A 23,279-nucleotide genomic window follows, 5' to 3' on the forward strand; every position below is an offset into this window, starting at 1 on the left:
ATCAGATACCAAGCTTGCACTTATCATGGATGCTTCCAAATCTGGCAATGTTTTTATTAGAGGAAGTACTATGCTTATGCCTCATTTACATTTGAGGAAATCAAGGCTCAGAGAGGGCCCACAGCTAACCCAAGAAAACACAGTTAGCAAAAGGGTGACAGAACCAGGTCCACTGACAGCCCTCTTCCTATAGCTGTGTTGCCGCAATTACTGCAAAGGCACAGGCTTTGAGCTACCTTTCCCTGAGATCATCTGCAATGAGGAGAGGAAAGGGCTCCCCCACATCTCCCCCTAGAAGACCTCCAGTAGCTCCGTGAACCATCTAAATAAAGCCTCTGGAACAGACACATTTCACACTCCCTATTAAGGGAGGCCAAGACAGGACAGGCCTCTAGATGTTTCATTAGGAGAACATCAGGGCACATAAGGACAGTCATAAAACAGGAACTGAAGAGGGTGTCTGTGGGGAAAGCCCAGAGTCACTCCTGCTTGTGCCCCTGCAGAATTTGTAAGAAGAAAGGGAGGGCTGGGGACAGAGAGGGTCAAGGAGGGGGTGAGATAGAGATGCTGTGTTAGAGCTTTACAGCAATTGCAGGGTCTAGACCCCAGCCTGGCTGCTCCCTCACTGTGTGACCTTGAACAAGCCCACTTAACATGATGTACCTCAACAGTGCAATCCGTGAGATGGTGACAGCAATGCCTGCAGGGCAGGGTTTTGCAAGAATTAAACCATAATTTTAAAAATGAGTGGGTTGAGCCTATGGTTTTCCTACTGCTCATGTCAATGAGCTGAGGGTTAGTGATTCTCCACCTTGGCCATTGGCAAACATTAGGGGTGGAGCTTGCTGTCACGTGGATTCCCCAGAAACCCCAACACCAGGTGTTCAAATCTGGAAGACCTGGGCAAAGCCCAAGAGATTTCCACTTTAAACAAACACCTGAGGAAATTTCTATGTAGGAACAAGATCTGGCTCCACATCTAGTGAAATTCCAAAACTAAACAGAATAACTTAATAATATTAGGTGATTTTTAAAAATCCCAATGCAGAGCGTAGTAATGCAAGGGCTTTAAAATCAAGACATTTGGTTTCCAATCTCACATTGCTGATGTTGGATAAAATGCTTATCATTTATGGATTTCAGCCTCTTCCCAAGTGATACAGACAAACTATCCTACAGAATTATCTTAAGAATTAATAAAATAATGCACATAACACTCCCAGCATAAGCCCTGGGATATAGTAAGTACTCAGTACTATTACGATGACAGGTTCACTTTCCTTTTTTCTTTATCATTTTTCTATTAGAGTACAGTTCATTTACCATGCTGTGACAATTTCTGCTGTACAGCATAGTGACCCAGTCATACATATATATATTCTTTTTCTTTTTCTCATACTATCTTCCATCATGTTCTACCCCAAGAAACTAGATATAGTTCCCTGTACTGTACAGTAGGACCTCATTGCTTATCCATTCTCAGTGTAAGAGTTGGCATCTACCAACTCCAAACTGCCTGTTCATCCCACTTCCTCTCCCTTCCCCCTTGGAAACGTTCATTTTCAACTAGCACCTGAAAGGAACTCGTAATAACGCCATAACTGTGGAAACACAGGAGTGGAAACAGAGGAACAAAAAATTTTTCTACCTTAATTCCAACCTTACATTTTGTTTAATCAAGTAATTTATGGGGGGGGCAAAATTAAATTGTGGTTTTAAACACTTTGATACAAGCAGGCACTGCAATCATGATAAATCATTACCGACATATGCCCAGCTCCTCCAAGTGACAGATGACAAACAAAAGCAGGACAAGGTCCTCCATCACGGGCAGAATCATTGAGTTAATGGAAGAATTATTGCCTCTGAAATCCACTCCAGTCCTATTGAGGGGAACGTTCCAATTTATCAAAGCCAAATGAACATTAATTGCAGCAGTCTGGTAAGTTTTCCAGCCGCTATGACCTTCATTGAATTTTAATCCAAAACAGATAAGATTTCCTTCCACACAAGAGGAAACAACACAATTAGCTCAAAATGACAGCTAGATTACGAAGCAGGCACACACACACAACACGCACACATTCACACTCACGCACACCCCCAGTGAAAATATTGATTCTGCTTGACTTAAAATTCAGCACCAAGGAGGTGGGCAGAGAAAAGTAAATACAGATAATTACACATCTGCATAAACCCCCCTCCCTTCATTCAGGAGAAAAATTTTGGAGGCAGAAGCCAAGATGGAGAAGGTGGCAGGCAGTAATGGAGACAGAATTTCCGTTAACTGCGGTAATTAATGTTATGTCTCATCGGGGAGAGATTAGGAAAAAACAGAGAGGGAAGGAAGAAAAAACAAGTATTATTTTGCTATTAAAGACGCCCTTGAGCTGGGGAACATTAGCAGCAGAAGTTTGAACTGGGTAATTGTTTGACTGTATAGCTGGATTTGCAGACAGGATGATTACCTCAATGAAGTGAAATATCGTCGTGCTGAATCTATATGTTTACCGCTCCCATAGCACAGAGCGAGGGGCCGTCTGCTGAGTGCAGATCACAGCTGAGGGAAGTTTAGAAACTGTAGTGCAATGGGGAGCGCACACACACACACACACACACACACACACACACGGCATCTAGATGGGAGGGCAGCTCTGTCACTGACCTACGACATGACATTGACCAAGTCACTCTTTAAGACTGACAGCTTAGCTTCTGTATTCATTTTCACTCTAAAATGGAATTGGGCCAGATGATTTTTAATTTTTTTTTTTCCTTCTTAGGACCACACCCAAGGCATATGGAAGTTTCCAGGCTAGGGGTCGAATCGGAGCTGTAGTGGTGGCCTACACCAGAGCCATAGTAACCCTGGATCTGAGCCACATCTGCAAACTACACCACAGCTCACAGCAATGCCAGATCCTTAACCCACTGAGTGGGGCCAGGGATCAAACCTGCATCCTCATGGATACCAGCCGGGTTCGTTACCACTGAGCCACAACGGCAACTCCCAGATGACTTTTAAAAGAACTATGTTTGGTTTTGTTTTGGGGGTGGAACTAAGTCAGAATGTTTGTCTTGATCCCTTCTAAAGATGTGCTGCCTTATTCCACAGTCTAAGGTCAGGCCTGCCTTAAGAACACACAGGGTTGGGTATTAATTAGATGATGATGGAGATGGGTCCCTAAGAGATCGTTACCCATCCTAGCATCTGTAAGAGAAGAAGTACTATAGAGGAAATAGATTACCTAGAATCAGAAACTGAAGTTTAAAATTGGGGCTCAGGCACTGGCTGTGTGATCTCAGAAGAACGTGGTCTTAACTACTGAGACCTTGGTTTCATTGCTGGTAAAACAGAAACATAATAGAAACAATGTAAATAAAACTGATGATAAAACATTGGTGTAGAGTTTATATAGGTGACCTCATTTTAATTCCAGAAGGTAGAAACTATTGTTAACACATTTCACAGCGGAGGGAACTGAAGCACAGGGGAGTGACCTAACCAACAGAGAGTACAGTGGTGAGGCCAGGATCTAACCCAAGCAATCCTGCACCAGACTCAACACTTTTCCTGCATTTAACTCTTTTATTGTGACATAACTATAGACTCATAAGAAGTTTCAAGAGCTTGGATATAGTTCCCTGTGCTGCACAGTAGGATCTCATTGCTTAGTATAAAAGAGTTCCTATACACTTTACTCCCTTCCCCCTAAAGGTAACGTTTTTCATGACAAATTACAGTTGGCTCTCCTTAGCGACAGGTTCTTCATCCATGGACTCAACCAATCCACTCCTGGTTGAATCCATGGATGCAGAACTCACAGAGAGAGAGGACCAATGACACCACACCATTTTATCTAAACAACTTGAGCATCCATGAATTTTGGTATCTGGGGAGGGGGTTCCTATAGCCAGTCTTCCATGGATACTGGAGGACAGCAGTAGGAAAATCAAAACCAGCAAGTTAACAATGACACAATCCTATCAACTAAACTACAGATCGTATTCTGTTTGAATCAGAGTATAGTTGATTTACAGTGTTGTGTCAGTTTCTACTGTACAGCAGAGTGAACCAGTCATAAATATATACTCATTCTTTCTCTCATACTATCTTCCATCTTGTTCTATCTCGAGAGGTTGGATATAGCTCCCTATGCCATATGGCAGGAGCTCAGTGCTTATCCATTCTAAACGTGAGAGTTTGCATCTACCAATGCAAACTCCCAGTCCATCCCACTTCCTACCCACCCCAAACCCCCCACCCCAGGGCAACCACAGGTCTGCTCTCCATGTCCGCAATCTGACTCTGTTTCACATTTTCCACCAGTGATCTTTTTTGGTTTATGGTCTACTTCAGGATCCCACGTGGCATTTAATTTCCAAATCTCCCTAGTCTTATCTGTGACAATCCCTCAGCCTCCTCTCTCTCTCTCATGAGCCTCAAACCTCCGAAGAATGCTGGTCAGCGATTGGGCAGCAGGTCCCTCACTTTGCGTTTACCTAGTGTTTTCTCATGATTGGAATGAAATTATGCTATTTGGGGGAAGAAAACCATAGAAATGGCACTGTGCCCTTCTCAGTGCACCCTATCAGGGGATTCGGGGTGTCCATGGCTTTTACTCCTGCTGATGATGACCTTGGTCACTTGAGGTTATTGAGTGGTTGAACAGTGGACCCCAAAAGATATATCTACATCCTTAGCTCTAGAACCTGTAAATGTGACCTTATTTTGCAAACATAATTAAGGCTCTTGTGAGTTGGAGATCACTCAGAATTAAGCAGGTGGATCTTTTTTTTTTTTTTTTTTTTTTTAATGGCTGCACCTGTGGTGTATGGATGTTCCCAGGCTAGGGGGTCAAATTGGAGCTGCATCCGAAGGTCTGCAACACAAGATCTGAGCCACATCTTCAATCTAAGCTGCAGCTTACAGCAACGCTGGATACTTAACCCACTGAGCAAGGCCAGGGAGCAAACCTGCATCCTCAAAGACTATGCCAGGTCTCAACCCACTGAGCCACAATGGGAACTCCTAACCAGGCAGATCTTCAATCCACAGACACATGTTCTTATAAGAGACACAAAGAAGAGCAGCCCCAGAGAAGGTGACATGAAGATACAGGCAGGAACTGGAGTTACATAGCCACAAGCCAAGGAACATGTGGAGGCACCACAAACTGGAAGAACTGAGGAACAGATTATGCTCTAGAGAGCAAGCAGCCCTGCTGACGCCTTGATTCTGGACTTCTGGTCTCTTCTGGTCTCCAAACCTTGGAAAGCATCAATTTCTGTTATTTTAAGCCCCTCAGTGTTTGGTCATTGGTGATAACTGCCCTAGGAAGCTGATGCAAGTGGTATCTACCAGATCGTTCCACTGTAAAGTCACTGTTTTCCTTTCATAATGAATACAGGGGCGGGCTTTGATGCTTTGAGACTCTGAAAATATCCCTGCTTCTTCTTTAGTTTCACCCATTAATTTTAACATACATCGGTGGATCTTGTCGGCAGTAATTATTACAGTGGTGACGGTCTAATGGTGATTTTCTAGCTCTCTCTTTCCTTCTACAATTATTAATTGGAATTCCACTGTAAGAAAGAGCTATCTCGTCTATTCATTTATTTACTTAGTCAATTATTTATATCAGGGCTTTAGAGTCGATATTCTTAATAACTCCTTCCCAACTTAGCTCAAAGCATGTTTTCCAACACCAAGTCCAAGGGCAAATTAGGAAGGAGTTTTTTAAAGGCAAAAGAAAAAGAAAGGGATCTTCTCTGAGCACTGTTCTAAGAAACTTCATGTATCTTTTCTCATTCGCTTCTCCCCTCAGCCCCATGAATGAAGAACTCACAGCCTCACTGGAAACTCAGGAGAAATAAGAATCAGACGAGTTCAGGATTATGTCTGAGGACAAACAGCAATACGGGGAAGAGTATGATCTGAATCCCTATCTGTCTGGCTCCAAACACACATTATGTGCACCAAACCAAGCTGCCTTCTGAAGATGGGGAGAGGGGAGAAAGGGGAGGGGGAGACAGAAGCGCCAATGAATCCAAAGCTAATCCCACATCCAACTTTACTGCAGGTGGACACAGGGCATGTGGGAAGGTGAAGAAACAGTGGGAACCCTGCATCCCATTTGCACACAAGCCATTCATTCATTCCCTGTCATCAGAACAGCACAGGGAAGCCCCAGGTTCCTGAAGGAAAATGAAATGCGAAACAAGAGGCTGGCAGAAAGCAGGTGGGGCATGCTACGCAGGGCCACAGAGGGGATGTTCCCCTTGACTTTTCAGCCAATCCATCTGGCCGCTCCCCCCTTTGCCTCTCAGCAGTCTCTGGATCTCCCCTCCCCATCCCTTCTCCAGGAGTTGCCTCTGCAGCCCCCTCCACCTGCCTATCTGCTGCCTTCTCAGATCCTGGTCCAGAGACTCAGACCCTCCCTGTGATGATTCCCACATCAGTCCTGACTTCCTCCTCACTCTGGTCCTCCTAGCACCCCACCCTTCACCCCTGCAGTCCACCCTCTGGCTCTTTCTGGGAATTGGAGTGTATCTGGTTCCTCTCATTTTCAGAGGGACCAGAGAAACAACAGGGAAATCTGCTGTTTCTCTTTCCCTGTTTACTCCTCTCTGTGTGGCTTCCTCCACGTCTTTTGTTCTTTGCTTCCTCTTTCCCTGCCTCTTCTTCTATTGCTAAATCCTTTTCTGTCTGTTCCTGCCAATTTCCCTTTATTTTTCTATCTCTATCTCATTGTCCTTGGCTCCCTTTATCTGTTTCCATTTATTTCTCTCTGCCGCTGGTCTTTTCTATGCATCCAGTATACAACAGTTGCTCAGTAAGTATCAGTGGATGTCTGTTTCTCTCTGCCCTCCTCTGTCTCACATTATGCAGATTTTTTTCTTACACACTTTCCCATTCTGTAGTCTTTCTTGGCTGGAAGGTTCAAAGGAACTGCCTCCAGGGCTCCCTTCCCAAGACGCATCTCCAGGATGCCTTTGTCAAGCTTCTCCATCTGAGCTGCATTGTTGGCTCAGACGAAAGGAGTGGGGATGGGAAATGTCTGTTTTCTGGCTTCGTTTTCTCCGTCTGTCAAATAAAGATGGGATATAGTCTACTGCTATTTGCAGTTGTCCACATGCCCCTTCTCCAGATAGGATGGCATATCCCTGCCATTGGCTCTGGGCTGGACCACACGAATGTGTGAGACCCTACATCTGAGCATTTGCTTTAAAAGCCATCCTAGATTTCTGCCTGCTCTCTTGCTCATTCCCTCTGCCATGAAAACAAAATGTCTCAGACAGGGGTTCCCCTTTAGCCACAGTTCCAGAAAGAGAAGACAAACAGATCTAAGCCACTGTGACTGCAGCTGCTGACACAAAGTGCATGAGAAATAAAGCATTGTTTGGTCAATCACTGAGATTCAGAGTGATTTGTTCATAGAAAAAATAAGCAAAAGCTGACTCCTTTCAAGAATTGGATTCTACAAGGTCTAAGATGTTTTCAGCTCCGACATTCCAAACAAATTTATAGTTCTACTGCTTTGGAGAAAACCTAGCCAAATGCTTTCATGTGCATTATATCAATTTGACGTCGGGATTTTCATTTTGCAAATGACCAAATGAGAAGCTCAGAGAGGTGAAGATTTGTCCAATTCTCTACCACTGATATAAAGTACAGCCTAAACTTGAAAACAGGCTTCCTAACACCAACCCCATACTCATTCTACTTCCCTAAGCTGCATCCCTAATGTTGTGGGTGATAAGCCATGGCTTTTTCTCCTCATCTTCCCATAAGCCTGGCGAGAGACCCTGCAGGCTTTTAGTGAATCCTTGTTGTAGAAGCAGGTCATGGCCAAGCTTTGAGGTTCATGCAGTTCACATTTTTAAATATTAAAACAAAAGTATTTGTGATTTTAAAAATTCCACTTTCTGGAAAAAAAAAAAAGTAAATGGGACTGATGAGTTATAGCAGAAACATAAAGATGTACTTGGGATATCTGTATTGCCAAACTTCATCATGTTTTAGCAACAGATAAAAGTTTGAGGATCTCAATAGACAGGATGCTAAGCAAAGAAGAGAATGTGACCTGCACAAGGTCACAGAGCATATGAGGAGCAGGGTCAGCACGTCCTGAGCCCCAGACCATAGCTTTTGTGCTCTGTGTATCACATGATTTTCCCACCACTAGATTTTCGCTGCCATCCTTTTAAAAATAATTCCTGGGGAGTTCCCGTCATGGCGCAGTGGTTAACGAATCCGACTAGGAACCATGAGGTTGCGGGTTCGATCCCTGCCCTTGCTCAGTGGGTTAATGATCCGGCGTTGCCGTGAGCTGTGGTGTAGGTTGCAGACGCAGCTCGGATCCTGCGTTGCTGTGGCTCTGGCGTAGGCTGGTGGCCACAGCTCCGATTAGACCCCTAGCCTGGGAACCTCCATATGCCACAGGAGCGGCCCAAGAAATAGCAAAAAGACAAAAAAAAATAAAATAAAAAAAAAAATATATATATATATATAATTCCTCTGAGTTAGGATGTTTCCCCTTCTGCTCTGCCTCCTCTTGGAAAGGCTTTGAGACTTAGAGTCTGTAAGGGCTTGGTTTCTCCCACCCTGGTTACCATGAGCATCCTTCATTAATATCACTTATAAATGCAACAGCAATAGCTCTTATTGTTATTGGTTGAATTGTATCCACCCCAAAAAGGCAGGCTGGGCTTCAAATCCCAGCACCTCAGAATGTGACCTTCTATGGTGATTGGGTTTTTATATACAGAGCTAACTAAGCTATGATAACCATTGGGATAGACCCCACTCCGATATAACCAGAGCCCTTATAAAAAGGACAAACGTTGGACACAGAGACAGAAACCCACGGAGTAGAGGTTATCCTGCCACAAGCTCAGGCACTGCTGGAAGCTAGGGGAGAGGTCTGGGGCAGACCCACATCTTGACCTCAGACTTCTAGCCCCCAGAACAGTGAGGCAAGACATTTCTGTGGTTTAAGTCATGCTGCGTGTGGTTCCTTGTTATAGGACACAGACATCTGTAAATAGCAGAGTCCTAACACTTACGACGACCTGACTATGTGTCAGGCTCTAGCATGTGTGCTTTCTATGTATCCTCATAGGTGGTCCTCCCAACAGCATCCTTTGGCAGGAAGTTCCATTTTCAGCCCAGTGCAGAAGAGAAAATAGAAGCAGAGGAAAGAAACATGCCCAAGTCATGTGGCCGATGAGTCGGTTATGGAGCCAGATATAGAGCTGAAGACTACCAGGTTCACAGTTCTTACACAAGAGCTACCACAGGCCTACATTTTCTCGAAAGTAGAACAGGAATAATAATGCCAATCTTATGGTTACCATCAGTGAAACCACTGGGTGGAGGGAAGAATGAGGAATAACACACACACACTACTGTATAAAACAGATGATTAACGAGAACCTACCATAGAGCGTAAGAAAATCTACTCAATGGTTTGTAATAACTTATGTGGGAAAAAAGAAGGGATATATTTATAGGTGTGGCTGCTTCACTTTGCTGTACACCTGAAACTAATACAAAACTATAAATCAACTGTACTTCAATAAAATTAAATTTTAAAATGACATCTATTAATTAGGATTATCATAAGAATTAAATGTTTAAAATGTGCCGATTACTATAACATATAACAGTGCTTGCGGGCATTATTAGTTTAAGATTCTTTGCTGTCTTGATTATTTTCTCATAAATTTTCTAGATAGTTATTGTTTCTCTTAACATGTGATCCCCAAAAGCTAACACAGTGTTTCAAGTCTCATCTGGAACCTTCTAAAGCTAGTGGCTCAGGAAGCTAGTTTTTCATGAATATAACTTAAAATGTTGGGCCCATTTTAAGAGGCAAATCACATAGAGTTGGCTTATTCTGAGCTTGTGGGTGATTTTTTTAAAGACCTCTCCCCGCTTTTTTTTTTTTTCTTTTTTTCTCTTTTTCTAGCAGATAGGATTTTCATTGTTGGGTTTAGCGGGCAAGTAAAGCCTTGCATGATTGAGTAATTAAAAAATGAACGAAGGAAGGCATGATATACTGTGAATGAATACATGCAACGGTTCGGGAAATAATCTAAAGCCATTTTTCACAGGAAGCTTTAAGAAGTGTTATCCCCCTATCACACAGATCCTTTAAACAAAGCTACTGATTGAGAGTGGTAATAATAATTACTTAGATTTATGTGACAGTTTATAATCCTCAAAGTATTTTTCTATATATTATTATGCCATAGAATCACAGATCTTCTAAGATTGAAGGAACTACAACAGTCATCTAATTTAACTGTGACGTCTCTCAAAATCCAGATGAATAGGGCTTCTCGTTTTTGCTGGCATACCCACAGAGACAAGGAACTCACTACCCTCTGACTCAGTCTGCTCCACGGCTGGAGAGCTCAGACACTTTGCAGACTTGGTCCTCTGTAGCCTCACCCTTGCTGGGTCCCATCAGTACAAATCTGTGGCATCTTCTGTAGGATGATCCCTTTGAAAGAAAAGTGTCCTCAAAGGTTTTCTGTTCTCACACATCAAATCAACCATTTCCTTTCATCCTTTTGCTCAAAAACATTTTGGCCATAGTCCTCATCACTGATGTCTTCACAGTTAACTTTTTTTTTTTCTTTTTAGGGCCATACTTGCAGCATATGGAAGTTCCTGGGGGCCAGAGGTCAAATCAGAGCTGCAGCTACAACCTACACCAAAGCTTGTGGCAACCCCAGATCCTTATCCCACTGAGCGAGGCCAGGTACTAAACCTACATCCCTTTGGACACTGTGTTGGGTGGACAGTGTGTTGGGTTCTTAACCCACTGAGCCACAGTGGGAACTCCTCTACAGCTAACATTTTAGTAACAGCTACCACTTTGTGAGCACTTACTGAATCCTGGGCTCTGCACCGTGAAGAATCATGTCCAGAGCAAAGACTCTTAATGTGTGCAGACTGGAACTCTCATTGGTCCTCACTGGTGATGTGCGCTTCAACAGGTTGTAAAATCTCCCCAGCTCTCAGGTTCCTCATCTGTGGATGAGGGCCAACGGGAGTACCTATCTTACTAAGGGATCAGAAGAGTTAAACGGAATGATGCACATGCTGCCACTCGATTGTGCCTGGCAAACGGGAAGTCCTCAGTGAAGTTAGCCGTCATTTTCATTATATGTGTGATCTCCTTCATTACTTAGGAAAAAAAAAAACAAAAATAAGAATTAGGAAACATTACCCCAGCTTCACAGATGATGAGGTTGATTTAGCCAAGGTCATAAAACCAACAGCCAACCATAGAGATTTAACCTTGCAGTTGACTGCCAAGTCATGAACCCCCCTTAGCATCACCACAGATTCCGCATGAGGTGTTTGTATGAATGCGTCCATCATATTTTTTAATTTAAGCCAGCTCCTAATGCAGGGAGAAGAGAAATGGTGGTCTGCCATATAGCTTAAGGGCCAAGGATCTGCAGTCCACCTCTCTAGAATGAAATATTGATTTTACCATTTAACCTTGACCAACTCACACTGATAGCTTTTGATATTATTAACATCTCAGAGTCCACATCTATGAAATAAACATAATAATAGTTTCCACCTTAAGATCTGCTGTGAGGATTAAATTTAATAATGCATATAAAACAAACTTTACTACCCAGCATATAGTAAATATACAATAAATGTCAGGTATTGTGAATACTTCTCTAGATCAGATAAGAAGATAATGGCAAAAATAAGGCTAAACCCAAGGTCTCCTTACTCCAACACTCCAGCCCTTTAAACACTACTACAATGGTAATAGTAAAAGTCACTGTTACTGCCAGACTGGATATTAGGTACTATTTCTATATTTCTTTCCCTCTTCTCAACAACCCTGTGCGACTGGTATGATCAGTTGATTCAGAGATAAAGAAACTGAGGCTCAAAGAAGTGACTCCCCAGAGTAAAACCATCAGGAAGCAGGAATCAAGAAAGACGGAGTGTTCCGAACCTCTGTTCTGTTCTCTGCATCCTTCCTGCCCCCTGCTTGGCAGAAGCAGGCATGCGACTGCCTAGAGTAGCTAAAGCTGGGCCCTCCGACTAGAGGAATGACCCTCTACTCTTTTTCTCTGCCCAGGGGTTCACTGAGTACCTCCTTGTCGTGTGACCCTGGAGATATTAATAGTCAGATGATGCAACCTTCTGGGATGAAGTAGATGCCCAACTTAGGACTTAACAAACCCAAAAGAGCATGCTGGTTCCACTCCAGCGGGCATGGCTTGTAGCAGGTTCCAGTGACTGAGCCAGAGCTGGTTGCCCTGCATGGGTGGGCAGGACATTTTGCTGAGGAAAGTGGATGGAAAACATTGACCTGACCTCCAAATTTCTTTGCGATTTCATTGGATGATTTGGTCTTCTCACAAAGCAACTCGGATTGCACCAAAGATGAAAACAAGGCGAAAATTGACAGAAGGAGAGCTGTGGGGTTCTGAGTAGCCATGTGAGAGGAGTTTGGGATTTGGGGAAAAGCCTGGTCTCATAAGTGCCTTCTTGTTAACCATAAGGCCTTACGTAAGTCAACTGAACTCACGGAGTCTCAGATTTTTCATTTGCGAAATGTGGACACAGATCCCATCCACCATGTATGCCACTTTAAATGTCTGGGGTTTAAAAGACTGAATTTTTTACTAAAAAGATTAATTTTTATTATTATTAAAAAGAGAAGTTCCTACTGTGGCACAGCAGGTTAAGTATTTGGCATTGCTGCAGCTGTGGCTAGGATTCCATCCCTGGTCCAGGAACTTCCATATGCCACGGGCGCAGCCAAAAATAAATAAATAAATTTTCAAAACATTCTTTACAGATTAGGAAGGTGAGGGTGAGGAGAAGCTGACACTCTTTTTGTTCTTACTGAATTACCTGTGGCCAGAATGGCAAAGGCAGAGTCTGAGCCACAAAAAGATCTGCCCTCCAGGCCAAGTCCCACTCCCAGGGACCCTGGACAAGTCCTAATCTGTATCTGGACCTCAGTTTATCTTTGTGTGAAATGAAAGGGTATAATACATCACCACGTCTCCATAATAAAAGTACCTAGTGATAAAACTAATGCCCTTATGTGTCAAGTTCCTCTAATCCAAGTGCTCTCGTCCACAACAAGCATTAGTATAACCCTCATTTATAGATGACAAAAACATGGCATAGAGGGGTTAAATACTTTGCCCAACATCACCCAGAGCGTTAAGCAGCAGAGTGGACCTTTACACCCAGGCACCCAGGTATTCAGGTGCGGGTATCTATGGTTATAACCATGTCATCCTACCTCTACAGAGAGGGCAGCATCTCTGAGGCATGTCCCACCTCTGAAAGGCTGGGCTGCCATCCATGGTTATTTAGAGGACTAGTGTTTCCTGGACACGACTCTCTCCGAGGGTAAAGTGAGGACAGGAAAGTCAAGATTTTGGAGCACTGAAGGGGGAAAGGGCTGGTGGGACCACAAGGTGGTATCCTTGGGCCACTCCAGCTTGAGGGCAGGGAGGGTCTGGAGAGGGCCAACCTCTGCACAACCACAAGCCACATCCCAAATTACAGGGATTGAGAGACATCTGGGCTCAGCAAGTCCTTCTTTCCAAGCTTAACTCACTGAGCAGAAAAAAGTAAGGAACAACTACAGTCTTTGGGGAGAGAGTCTGATTGAGTGGAACTAAGACTGGATATGGAGGCAGGAACAGCCTATGCAGGACTCACTGATAATGAAATAATACTATCTGGGTTACTGGGTTACCAGAAGGACATATATGAGTAATTGCTTTGCCGAAAACATGGAAAATGCTAAATACTAGTCCAAACCAAGTCTCTCCCTTGACATTACAAGATGAGCAGTCACACCCTGTCGAGTCTTCTTAACATCAGATGGAGCCCCAGGCCCCATGAGGAACCCAGAAAGGACCCGGAGATGATGCCTATGGACCTGCAACCCAAAGTGAGCATGCAGGCACCCACTTGGCTTGGCATGTGGCTGCACCACTCGCTAAATATAAAAATGGGAAAAGTCTATCACACTCCATGAATAACACAAAGGCCTTGATTTGTTCCTCCACGTGATGAGCGTGCGTTAGGTCCAAATTTAACAGTGCTGTCTGGCTGGGATATGTGTGTGTTTTTCCAAAAAGAGAAAACTTCCAAGCACTTAATTCAGCCCTAATGAGAATATCTAATTCACAGTGCAGACCGAAGACAGACCAGGAAGCACAGAGACCAAAAGCCAAGATCTGCTCCACTGTAGGCTCTTGGTAAGCACTGAGAGCTGGGTCACAGCCCTCCTGTGTTGAGTGGCCTTGGGCCAGCCGGTTCACCTCTCCGAGCATACCTTTGTCACGCATAGGTTGAGAATAACATTTCGTCCCCTTGTGCAGCCAGCAGAGCTGTGCTAAAGGGGAAAAGGAGACAATGATTTCGGAGTGGTTTGAGGAGGGAAAAGCACGAGAGGGGTGCCAGCTATGGCTACGATCGGATCTCTTCTTGAGCCAATTCGACCCTGTGCATTCTGCATTTTCATTCTTTTTTTCCTATCTAATGTGCAAAGCCATTCATGACCGTTTTTAAATGAAATCCCTCATGTGAGTCTACATCCATGTTAGACTCCTATTCAAGTGAATTCTGCCCTAGCATCCTTCTGTGAGGAGGCAGCATCCTCAGAGAGTTCCAGATCATGGGGCCAACAGAGACGGAAGGCCACGTCACCTGTGATATGGAGGTGACACGCCTGACTTCTTGGTAAGGATGCAATGAAGCTATGTCCATGAGCATGCCCAGCACAGTGCAGGATGCATGGGGATCAATAAACCCCTGTCCTGGGAGAAACACAGGGTAGAGGACAAAGTTCAGTTTTTGGAGTCAGGCACGGGCGGGTTAAAATACCCAAGAGCAGCTCTGTCTCCGCCTGGCTCTGTGACCTTGGGCAAGTTTCCCTGCCCCTCGGACTCAGTATTGACAATGGTCAAGTGAGGGTAGTGGAGGAGCTTCTATCCAGCGGCCACCATGCACCGTCTTCACAGCAGGGGGTGTGGTGAGGGTTAAAGTGACTGGCACATCAAGGGCGCTTGGGAAAGGGCAGCCCCATTCCAGTTGCGTTTGCTCAGTCATTCTTGGAAAGGCCAGCTGTATTTTGGAGTGCTGACCCTCGGCCCTGGGTGAAGTGGGCCCAGCACGTGATGGATGTTAAACTGCTATTCCCAGAGAGGTCGGCCAAAAGGCCAAGGAGTTGAAGCCCCTTTATTTTCTTCTCTGAAGCACAATTAGTTTGTCACAGCTGAAAGGTGATGGATGAGTATGTGCCAGTCCAAGTGACACCACAGAATCCATCTGACCTTCCGTTTATCGTCCTAACCTCTCACATTCAGCCAGCTCCTTCCCTCCCCCAGCTGGCAATCCCTGGCCTCCTCCCACCGTCTCTCCACCGCCCCATCAGTACCCAATCTCCCTACTGAGTTCCCACCCACTCACCATGACGGAGATGTGGACGATGTGCATTTGCTCCTCGACGATCTCCGAGGGCTCCTGCAGGGTGGGGGCGGTGGCCCGGGCCAGCTGCCCAGAGCTGCTCATGGAGACGTGGAAGTACAGGGTGCCGTTTTCCAGCCACTGCTGCCTCCAATGCACCAGCGAGATGTCCGCCGCCGTGCCCGACATCTCTGCAAGACAAGACCCAAGGCGCCTGGTGAGGGGACGCCTGGCCCCGGCGCTCCGGGGTGGGAAGAGGAGCCACACATATCCAGGGGCTCTGAAGGCACCTAGCTTGCACCAGGATCCCTTTCCTGGTGCCCAGAGATCACCACTTCGTTTTCAGATGAGCCAATTGTAGCCAAGGTCATCCTTCAGCAACCAAGTGGCAGAGGCAGGATTTGAACCAAGGGCTGCCTGGAGCCCTTCAGATAGCAACACACAGGAGAAGGTAATTCATTCTGCTCCAGCAGGGGTATGGACCTAAGCAAGGGGGGGGTGGGGGGTGACTGTGCTTATGTTCTCCTGAGGCCATGGAACTGTAAGAAGGGAGGGAGGACAGCTGTGAGAAGAATGGGAGATGGGTACCACGTGGGAATTCTCTAGAAGCTGAGCTGGAACTGCTCATGGTAGAAATGCAGACCCTCAGAGCCAGGAGGCCCTAGATGACATCCAGCCCAGCTGAGATGCCTGAGGGTCACTCTTTACTGAATGGAGCTTGGCAAGTAGGTTGTTCTGAGCCATTTCCCCTGCATCAGTTTGAACAGCTCATTTTTTTTTTCCCTCATAGTGGATACACTATGCTCTCGAGCAAAGGAGTATTGACACAAAGGTTTCCATGGTTTAAAAATACTTGAAAACCCACTCTCCTGCTCCAGTGTCTTCATATAACCAATGGGAAGTTAGGACTTTCTATTCAGTTGAAGGGTAACTGCCTTGACCTTCCTAATTCTTGCCTCTATACTGCTCTTTGCTCTTTTCCCCTCTGAAGATCCTTTTTTTTTTTCCTTTTTAGGGCCACACCCACAGCATATGGAAATTCCCAGGCTAGGGGTCAAATCAGGGCTACAGCTGTAGGTCTATGCCACAGCCACAGCAACTTGGGATCCAAGACATGTCTGTGACCTACACCACAGCTCACGGCAACACCAGATCCTTAACCCACTGAGCGAGGCCAGGGATCGAACCCAAAACCTCATGGTTCTAGTTGGATTCCTTTCCACTGCGCCACGATAGGAATTCCCTGAAGATACTTTTAAAGTAAAAATTATCATTCTAATAGTTGTTCCATTCAACATAAGCATACCAACATAGTTTCTTTTTAAAAAAAAAATTTTTTTTTCTTGTCTTTTTAGGGCCACACCCATGGCATATGGAGGTTTCCAGGCTAGGGGTTGAACTGGAGCTGTAGCTGATAGCCTACGCCACAGCCACAGCAACACAGGATCCGAGCCGAGTCTGCAACCTACACCACAGCTCATGGCAACGCTAGAACCTTAACCCGCTGAGCAAGGCCAGGGACCGAACCTGCATCCTCATGGATCCTAGTCAGATTCGTTTCTGCTGAGCCATGCGGGAACTCCCATAGTTTCTTATTAAGAAAGATAATGGCATAGAATACCAAATGCTTCCTTATACTAGGATCACACAATCTTTTCACAGTGCTGTCTACTAAAGGGATGAGTCCCTGGGAATATCTTAGGACAACAAGGACTCTCAGTGTGTCCTGTGAAGAAACGGGAAGGGTGGTGGGGTTCTTAGAGAATTATCAGGTCTTCCCTCAAGTGAGAGTTACTACAAGAGGGTTACTATAGGAGACAGAGGCAATCCATCAACAGACAAGTAGCCTTCACAGCATCTGAGGATTAGGACTCTGGACCAAGATATGGAGCTGACCTAGAGGCAGTATTCCTACAGTCCTCAAAGACCTCGTGCCTGTCACTCATGTATGAAATCAAGGAGGATGGATGGGGCAGCAAAGTTAGAACTTCGAGTGACCTCTCTCCATGTCCACTGCAGCCCCCATCCTATCAGGGGACACTAAATAAGAAAGAGTCATCTTGAGATGAAGCAGTGATATCTGCTTTATATCATCCATTCCCAATGGATGCCAGCTCCTTCAGATTCACAATCCAAAGTCCTTGGGGCGGGGAGAGCATCTGGCACTTAATAGTGTTATAAAAAGTTACCCATTAATATTTATTATTATTAACAGGGACAGGATATAATTCACCCTTCAGCTGCTCTGAAAAAAAAAAAAAAACTTGGGACATTCTTGATTACTTGCTTTCTCTCCCACTCCTTATCCAGACCACTGAAAAATCCTTTAAAATCCATCCAAAATGCAACCCTTCTCAGCTCCTCTATTGCAGACCCCCGGCCAAGACACCATCTTTCTTGCCCGGCTCACTGCAAGGGTTTCCTAACTTGACTCTCTTCTGCCACCCTTGCCTCTCCTGTCTATTCTCAACCAAACGCCAAGGGAATCCTGCTCCAGCATAAGCCCGTGCACACCAATCCTCTGCTGTATACCAACAGTCTCCTAGTCCATCCCAAGGCAAAGACAAAGTGGCTGGAATGTGGTAAGTTATTAGTCAAGTGAAACCCCGCTTGGGCTTCTTGCTGCACTAACTGTTGAGCAGTGCTGGAGATCACCCCAGGAGTGCACCAGCTTTCAGAATTCAGGCCCCAAAGGGCCCCCAGGGCTTGCCATGAGGCCCCGTGGGAGAAGACTGGCTGAGTGCCTCTTCTATGAAGCAGGTCTCTCCTCAGCACCTTCCCTCCCCCACCGGCCCGCCCCACCTCCCAGCCTCAGCATCTGAGGACCTGGCAGCAGTTTCTCTGGCAGCTGGCCAGCTGGGCCAAGGCAACGTGAAGACATTATGGTAAATGGCCTTTCTCAGTACCTTGCTCATTTTTCTCTCAGGGCATCAAAGCCAGAACCAGATGTCCAGGGAACCCAGGGCTGGGATTTGCCAATGGAAATAGCTGTCTCTCATGAAGCAGCTCAAGAAGGAGGATCTGTGTGCTGTGGGTTCGGCAGACACGTACGGTGCTCAGAGTCCCTAAAATGGCATCAGCAGAGAGTCCCCAGGCAGGCTGCATTGGGTTGACACAGCCCAATATAGGAGGCGGCAGAGTAAGTGGAATTACACTTGCTGAAATCTGTGCTGCTTAGTTCTGGAGCTTCCCCAGCTGGTGCCTGAAATCCCATCACTCAAGAAGCTTGCCATCCCCGTGTTCAAATGAGAAGACAGAGGGTCACAGAGGGCTAGTCACGAGCTAGTCACTGGTGAACTGATACCCAGCTGGATGCTGCAGATTTCCAGTCCACATCATCTCTAATATACCAATCACTCTTAAAGCATCTCCTTTTCCTTGACTAAATTAGCCTGGGCATCCAAACTAAATGGAGCTCTTTGTTTGCTACGGCGATGAGTGCACAGTCAGCAGACAGTAAACGTTAAATGATAATAACAGTGTGTGAAACACAGTAAATATTGAATCACAGAGAACGGCTCCAGACTTATTCTATTACAAAGGGAGAGAGAGAGAAAACAAAAAATTGTTGTTGGCACGGCAAAGGGGCATGAAACTTCAAAGGGAAAACTGCCTTTGTGGAAGCAGAAGGTCTTGGTCATTCATTCATTTATGTGTTTCTTTGTTTAGTTACTCAACACACTTTATTGAGGACCTATTCAATGGCAGGCAGCTGAGTAGCCTGGAATATGGAGTGACAGGAGACAGAGCTTTATCTTCAGAAGTTCATGGTCCTTAAATGCAGAATTCTACCCCTGCCCCATGTCACCATCCACACATGCACACACTCTCCATTTAATGTGACCCAACCCTCCCACATCATCTCATCATGTGCCCCAGCCCTCAGGAGTCACAACTGTCCCTCACTCGGGCCAGGCGTCTCTTGTCTCAGTCTGTGGACTTTGTCCAATCTCTGGAAATCTACACCCAAAGCTTATGAGCTGGCTTCTTCTCAGCCTTTGTTTCTCAGTCCAATTGATACCTGCTCAGAAAAGCTGTGCCACTCTTCTCTAAAATACTCCTTTTTAGAATGCCTTTATGGTGCAGCAGGTTAAAGATCTAGCATTGTCACTGAAGTGGTTCAGGTTGCTGCTGTGGCAGAGGTGCCACCCCTGGCCTAGGAACTTCCATATGGTACAGGTGTGGCCAAAAAATAAAAAAATAAAATACTCCTTTTCAAATACATCCACGATCTATCTACCGCAGTACCTTTGCAAACTCTTTTTTTTTTCTTTTTATAACTGCATCTGCGACATACAGAAGTTCTCAGGTTAGGGGTCAAATCAGAGCTGCCGCTGCTGGCCCACACCACAGCCACAGCCGTGTCAGATCAGAGCCACATCTGTGACCTATGGTGAAGTTTGCAGTGATACCAGATCCTTAACCCACTGAGCGAGCCCAGGGATTAAATCCACATCCTCACAGATATTATGTCGGGTTTTTAACCTGCTGAGCTGCAATGAGAACACTATACAAACACTTTCTACAGAACTTATCACTATTAGAAATTTATTGCATATATTTTCTTGAACATGTGTTTAATGCCTCTCTCTCCAGGATGGCAGGGACTTCATGTGTCTTATTTCCTGCCACATTTCAAGTGCTTGGGCACATATAAATGCTCAATAAAAACAATTACTGAATTGCTAATGAATACACATGTACACACACACACACACAGACTCACATACACATGTACTTACACATATTAATAATAAGATGATGAAAGTAGTGGTTAAGTCTCACTAGGGAATTAAAGAAAAAGTAAGGGTCCATTGGGAACTTGAGGGAGGGACAAGACTCTCTTAGCCTTGCGACCAAGAACTACTCTAAAAACGTGGTAACTTGAGCTTTGCAGAGGATGGACATCTCATTAGCCCTCAGAGGAAGGGAGGAGGCACAGAGACAGGTGTCTCAGGGCAGTAAAGCCACATGCACAAGGAGGAAGGCAGCAGAATGGCAGGCTGGCAATGCGGTCCAGACACGGAGTTAAGCACTTGAATGTTTGGTGATAGAGTACATACTTTATTCAGCATGCAGCAGGCAATCAGAGGAGCGGACCCCATCCGAGAGCTGGTCCTAGGTCCATTAAAAACAGGTCAAAGAAACAGAAGCATAACCAAGACTCGTTCTTGAAATTCCCTGCTGATTGATTTTCCAATTGCATTTTCCCTTTCCTCTTCCCCTAGTCCCTCCATATAAACATTTCATTGAAGTCTTCAAGTCATATTACCATCAAACTTAAAGCAAAAGGGGGACTAAACGCATTTGGTCGGGAACCAAGACGATTCCCATAAAGGCAGATTATGCTGACATGATGAATATAAAATGAAACAGCAGATATTAAAGTGGGAGAATTGGTGTGCCATGCCTTCCGGGGGTAGACTGACTCCAATGCCTGCCTCCCTCCCACCCCAAAGAGCTCAGTTTTATATTGGAATCATAAAGAAACACGGGGATTGCCTTTTCACCTTTCACTGTTCTCCCCACATGGGCTGCAACTCCTGAAATATTCAATAGGCTCAAATCCCCTCCACCACCAGCTAAAGCCAAGCACAAGGATGAGCCTTGATCAGTGATTCTGGGAAGACCTCTATCCTGCCTCAGCAGCCACAGATGCCTTTCAGCCTCCTGGAAAAGAAATAAAAAAAAATCCCGAAGGCGTGTTGTGGTTTTAATTGGCTTGTTCTTCCTAATCTATGGCACTCATTGTATTTTTATTTAATTCCTGAAGGTCATTATGAATATAAGGAGCTCTCCTGATCACCAGCCATCTTGGTAACATCTCCCAAGTGGCTAACTAACCCGTCTTCAGATTCCACAGCACCAGCTGACCCTCCGGCAAATTATTCGCAGAAGGCCAGAGAGTGCTTCTGATGAGTTTGCAAATGGTTTCTGCCTCACCAGGGGGGGAAAAGCAGGCGGTTCTGTGAGATGAACTCACTGCATAGGCAGAGGAGTTGGGAAAGGGAGTGATGTTGAGTTCAAGCACCCCTGCATTCACTGTTCTGGTCTCTGTGGGTGGTCACCTCTATGCACGAAGTCCTGCTACGTGGCTTGGGAAAGAGATCTCAAATGCACGCCCCTCACTGTCATCTCTACAATGTCAATCTTGACATTGTCATCTCTACAGTGGTTGCCTGACTGCAAACCTCTATCATCTCTCTTGTGGACGACTTCAAATGATTCTGTGCTGGTCAGGGTCTCATCAGAAAAGAGAAGACACACTCAGTAAAGGTTAATGAGACATGTGGAATAGTGGGACCATTTACAAAGGCTTTGGAAGTATCTTGGGGTTCTCAGAGAAACAGAAGCAATAGGACATATGTAGATACATAGAAAGATACTTATGAGGGATTGGGGCACAGGACTGTGGAAACTAAGATGTCCCACAGTCTCCCATCTTCAATTTGCAAGTCCAGGAAAGTCAGTGGAATGGTTCCAGTCTGAGTCCCAAAGCTCAAGAACCAAGAGGACCAACGTCAGAGGGCAGGAAAGGATGGATGTCCAGGCTCAAGCAGAGAGCAAATCTGTTGGTCCTCCAACTTTCACTTCTATTCAGGCCCTAGAGGCATTGGATTGATGGGGATGAGGTAGGCACAGGTAGTTGTAGAAGTCCTCATAAGGGATCATAGATAAAGAGGGAAACCTAAGGGACATTGGAAAACCACTGTAAGTTAGTAATTGCTCAAGAAAGTCATCAGAGAAAGGCAGGCTTGCTTGACAAGTGGAGGTGAATTGTCTCAGGTCATTGGGTGGGGAATGGGATGAAGTCTGCATTCAGATGCAGACCAGAGGCAGGAGTTTGAGGATCCTTTGGCTGATTTGAATATGCACCTTATGGGATACTAAGGAGGAGCTACTTAAACTGTGGATTTAAGTCCCAATCTGGGTTCAGGCTGGGTTTGAGTCCTAGAATCTGGGTTCAAATTCCAGTCTCTCTTCTGGCTGGGTTCAGGCTGTTAGAGCTGTCAGTTTTAGGATGACTCCACAGGCACTGAGAAAGACCTTTCTCCTTTACTTAGTCTCCCCATTCAAATGCTAATCTCTTCTAGAAACACTTCTCCACGTATATCCAGGAGTAATGTTTTGCCAGTTCTCTGGAAATCTGTTAGCTCAGGCAAGCTGCCATAGGAAATTAATCATCATGGCAGGGTTAAGGCCTGCCAATGATGATGCACCCCAAAGAAGGCAACAGCAAGGAGGGATCACCATTCAAGGTCTGAAGGGGCAAGGGGAGGGAGAGTGGGAACACCCTGAATGAACCATGAATGCAGAAAAGGGCGGCCAGACAGCAGCTATGGGCTTCGGGTAGTATGATCCAGTAGAATAACCCAGATACCGACAAGGCATGACCCAGTATGGAGGTAGTGGGGTAATAAATGCTCCAACCTTCCTCTCTTTGTTCCTGCTAATCTCCTGCAGATGCCTAACATGGGCCGATCCCAACCAAACACACAAGAGTGCTCCAGTGAAGCAAATCATACAGGTCAGCCTTCCAAGGCACACAGCAGGGAGGAAAAGCACGGTGGGTGGACCTCAAGGGAAAAAGGAAGACTATCTCGTGGCTTCGACTGGTGGCCTTGCCCACAGGCTTCCTTCCTTCCAGGCATCCTTCAAATGGCTACCAGGCTTACATTTCTAACTTGCAAACAGGCTCGCGACATTCCTTTGATGAAAACCTTTCAAGGGCTCTAGATTCCCCTCAGGGGGAAACCTAATTCCACCAGCCTGGCATCTGCATTTCTCCCCT

General features: G+C 45.4%; 1 protein-coding gene across 9 annotated transcripts in view; it reads right to left on the bottom strand.

The window, feature by feature from the left end:
- Positions 1 to 23,279, bottom strand: part of ASTN2 (astrotactin 2) — a 915,666-nt gene that overhangs the window by 767,188 nt on the left and 125,199 nt on the right. For all 9 annotated transcript variants that reach the window (XM_084993997.1, XM_021074505.2, XM_084993987.1 and 6 more), the window contains exon 2: positions 15,491 to 15,678. In XM_084993997.1, the coding sequence (XP_084850123.1) occupies positions 15,491 to 15,678 (188 nt within the window). The remainder of the gene's footprint in view (positions 1 to 15,490; positions 15,679 to 23,279) is intronic.

The sequence above is a fragment of the Sus scrofa genome, chromosome 1, assembly GCF_054392235.1.
Source record: "Sus scrofa isolate SSC_HxYL_T2T_F1_AM1 chromosome 1, Sscrofa_HxYL_maternal_Yorkshire_Landrace_v2.0, whole genome shotgun sequence".
Lineage (NCBI taxonomy): Eukaryota > Metazoa > Chordata > Mammalia > Artiodactyla > Suidae > Sus > Sus scrofa.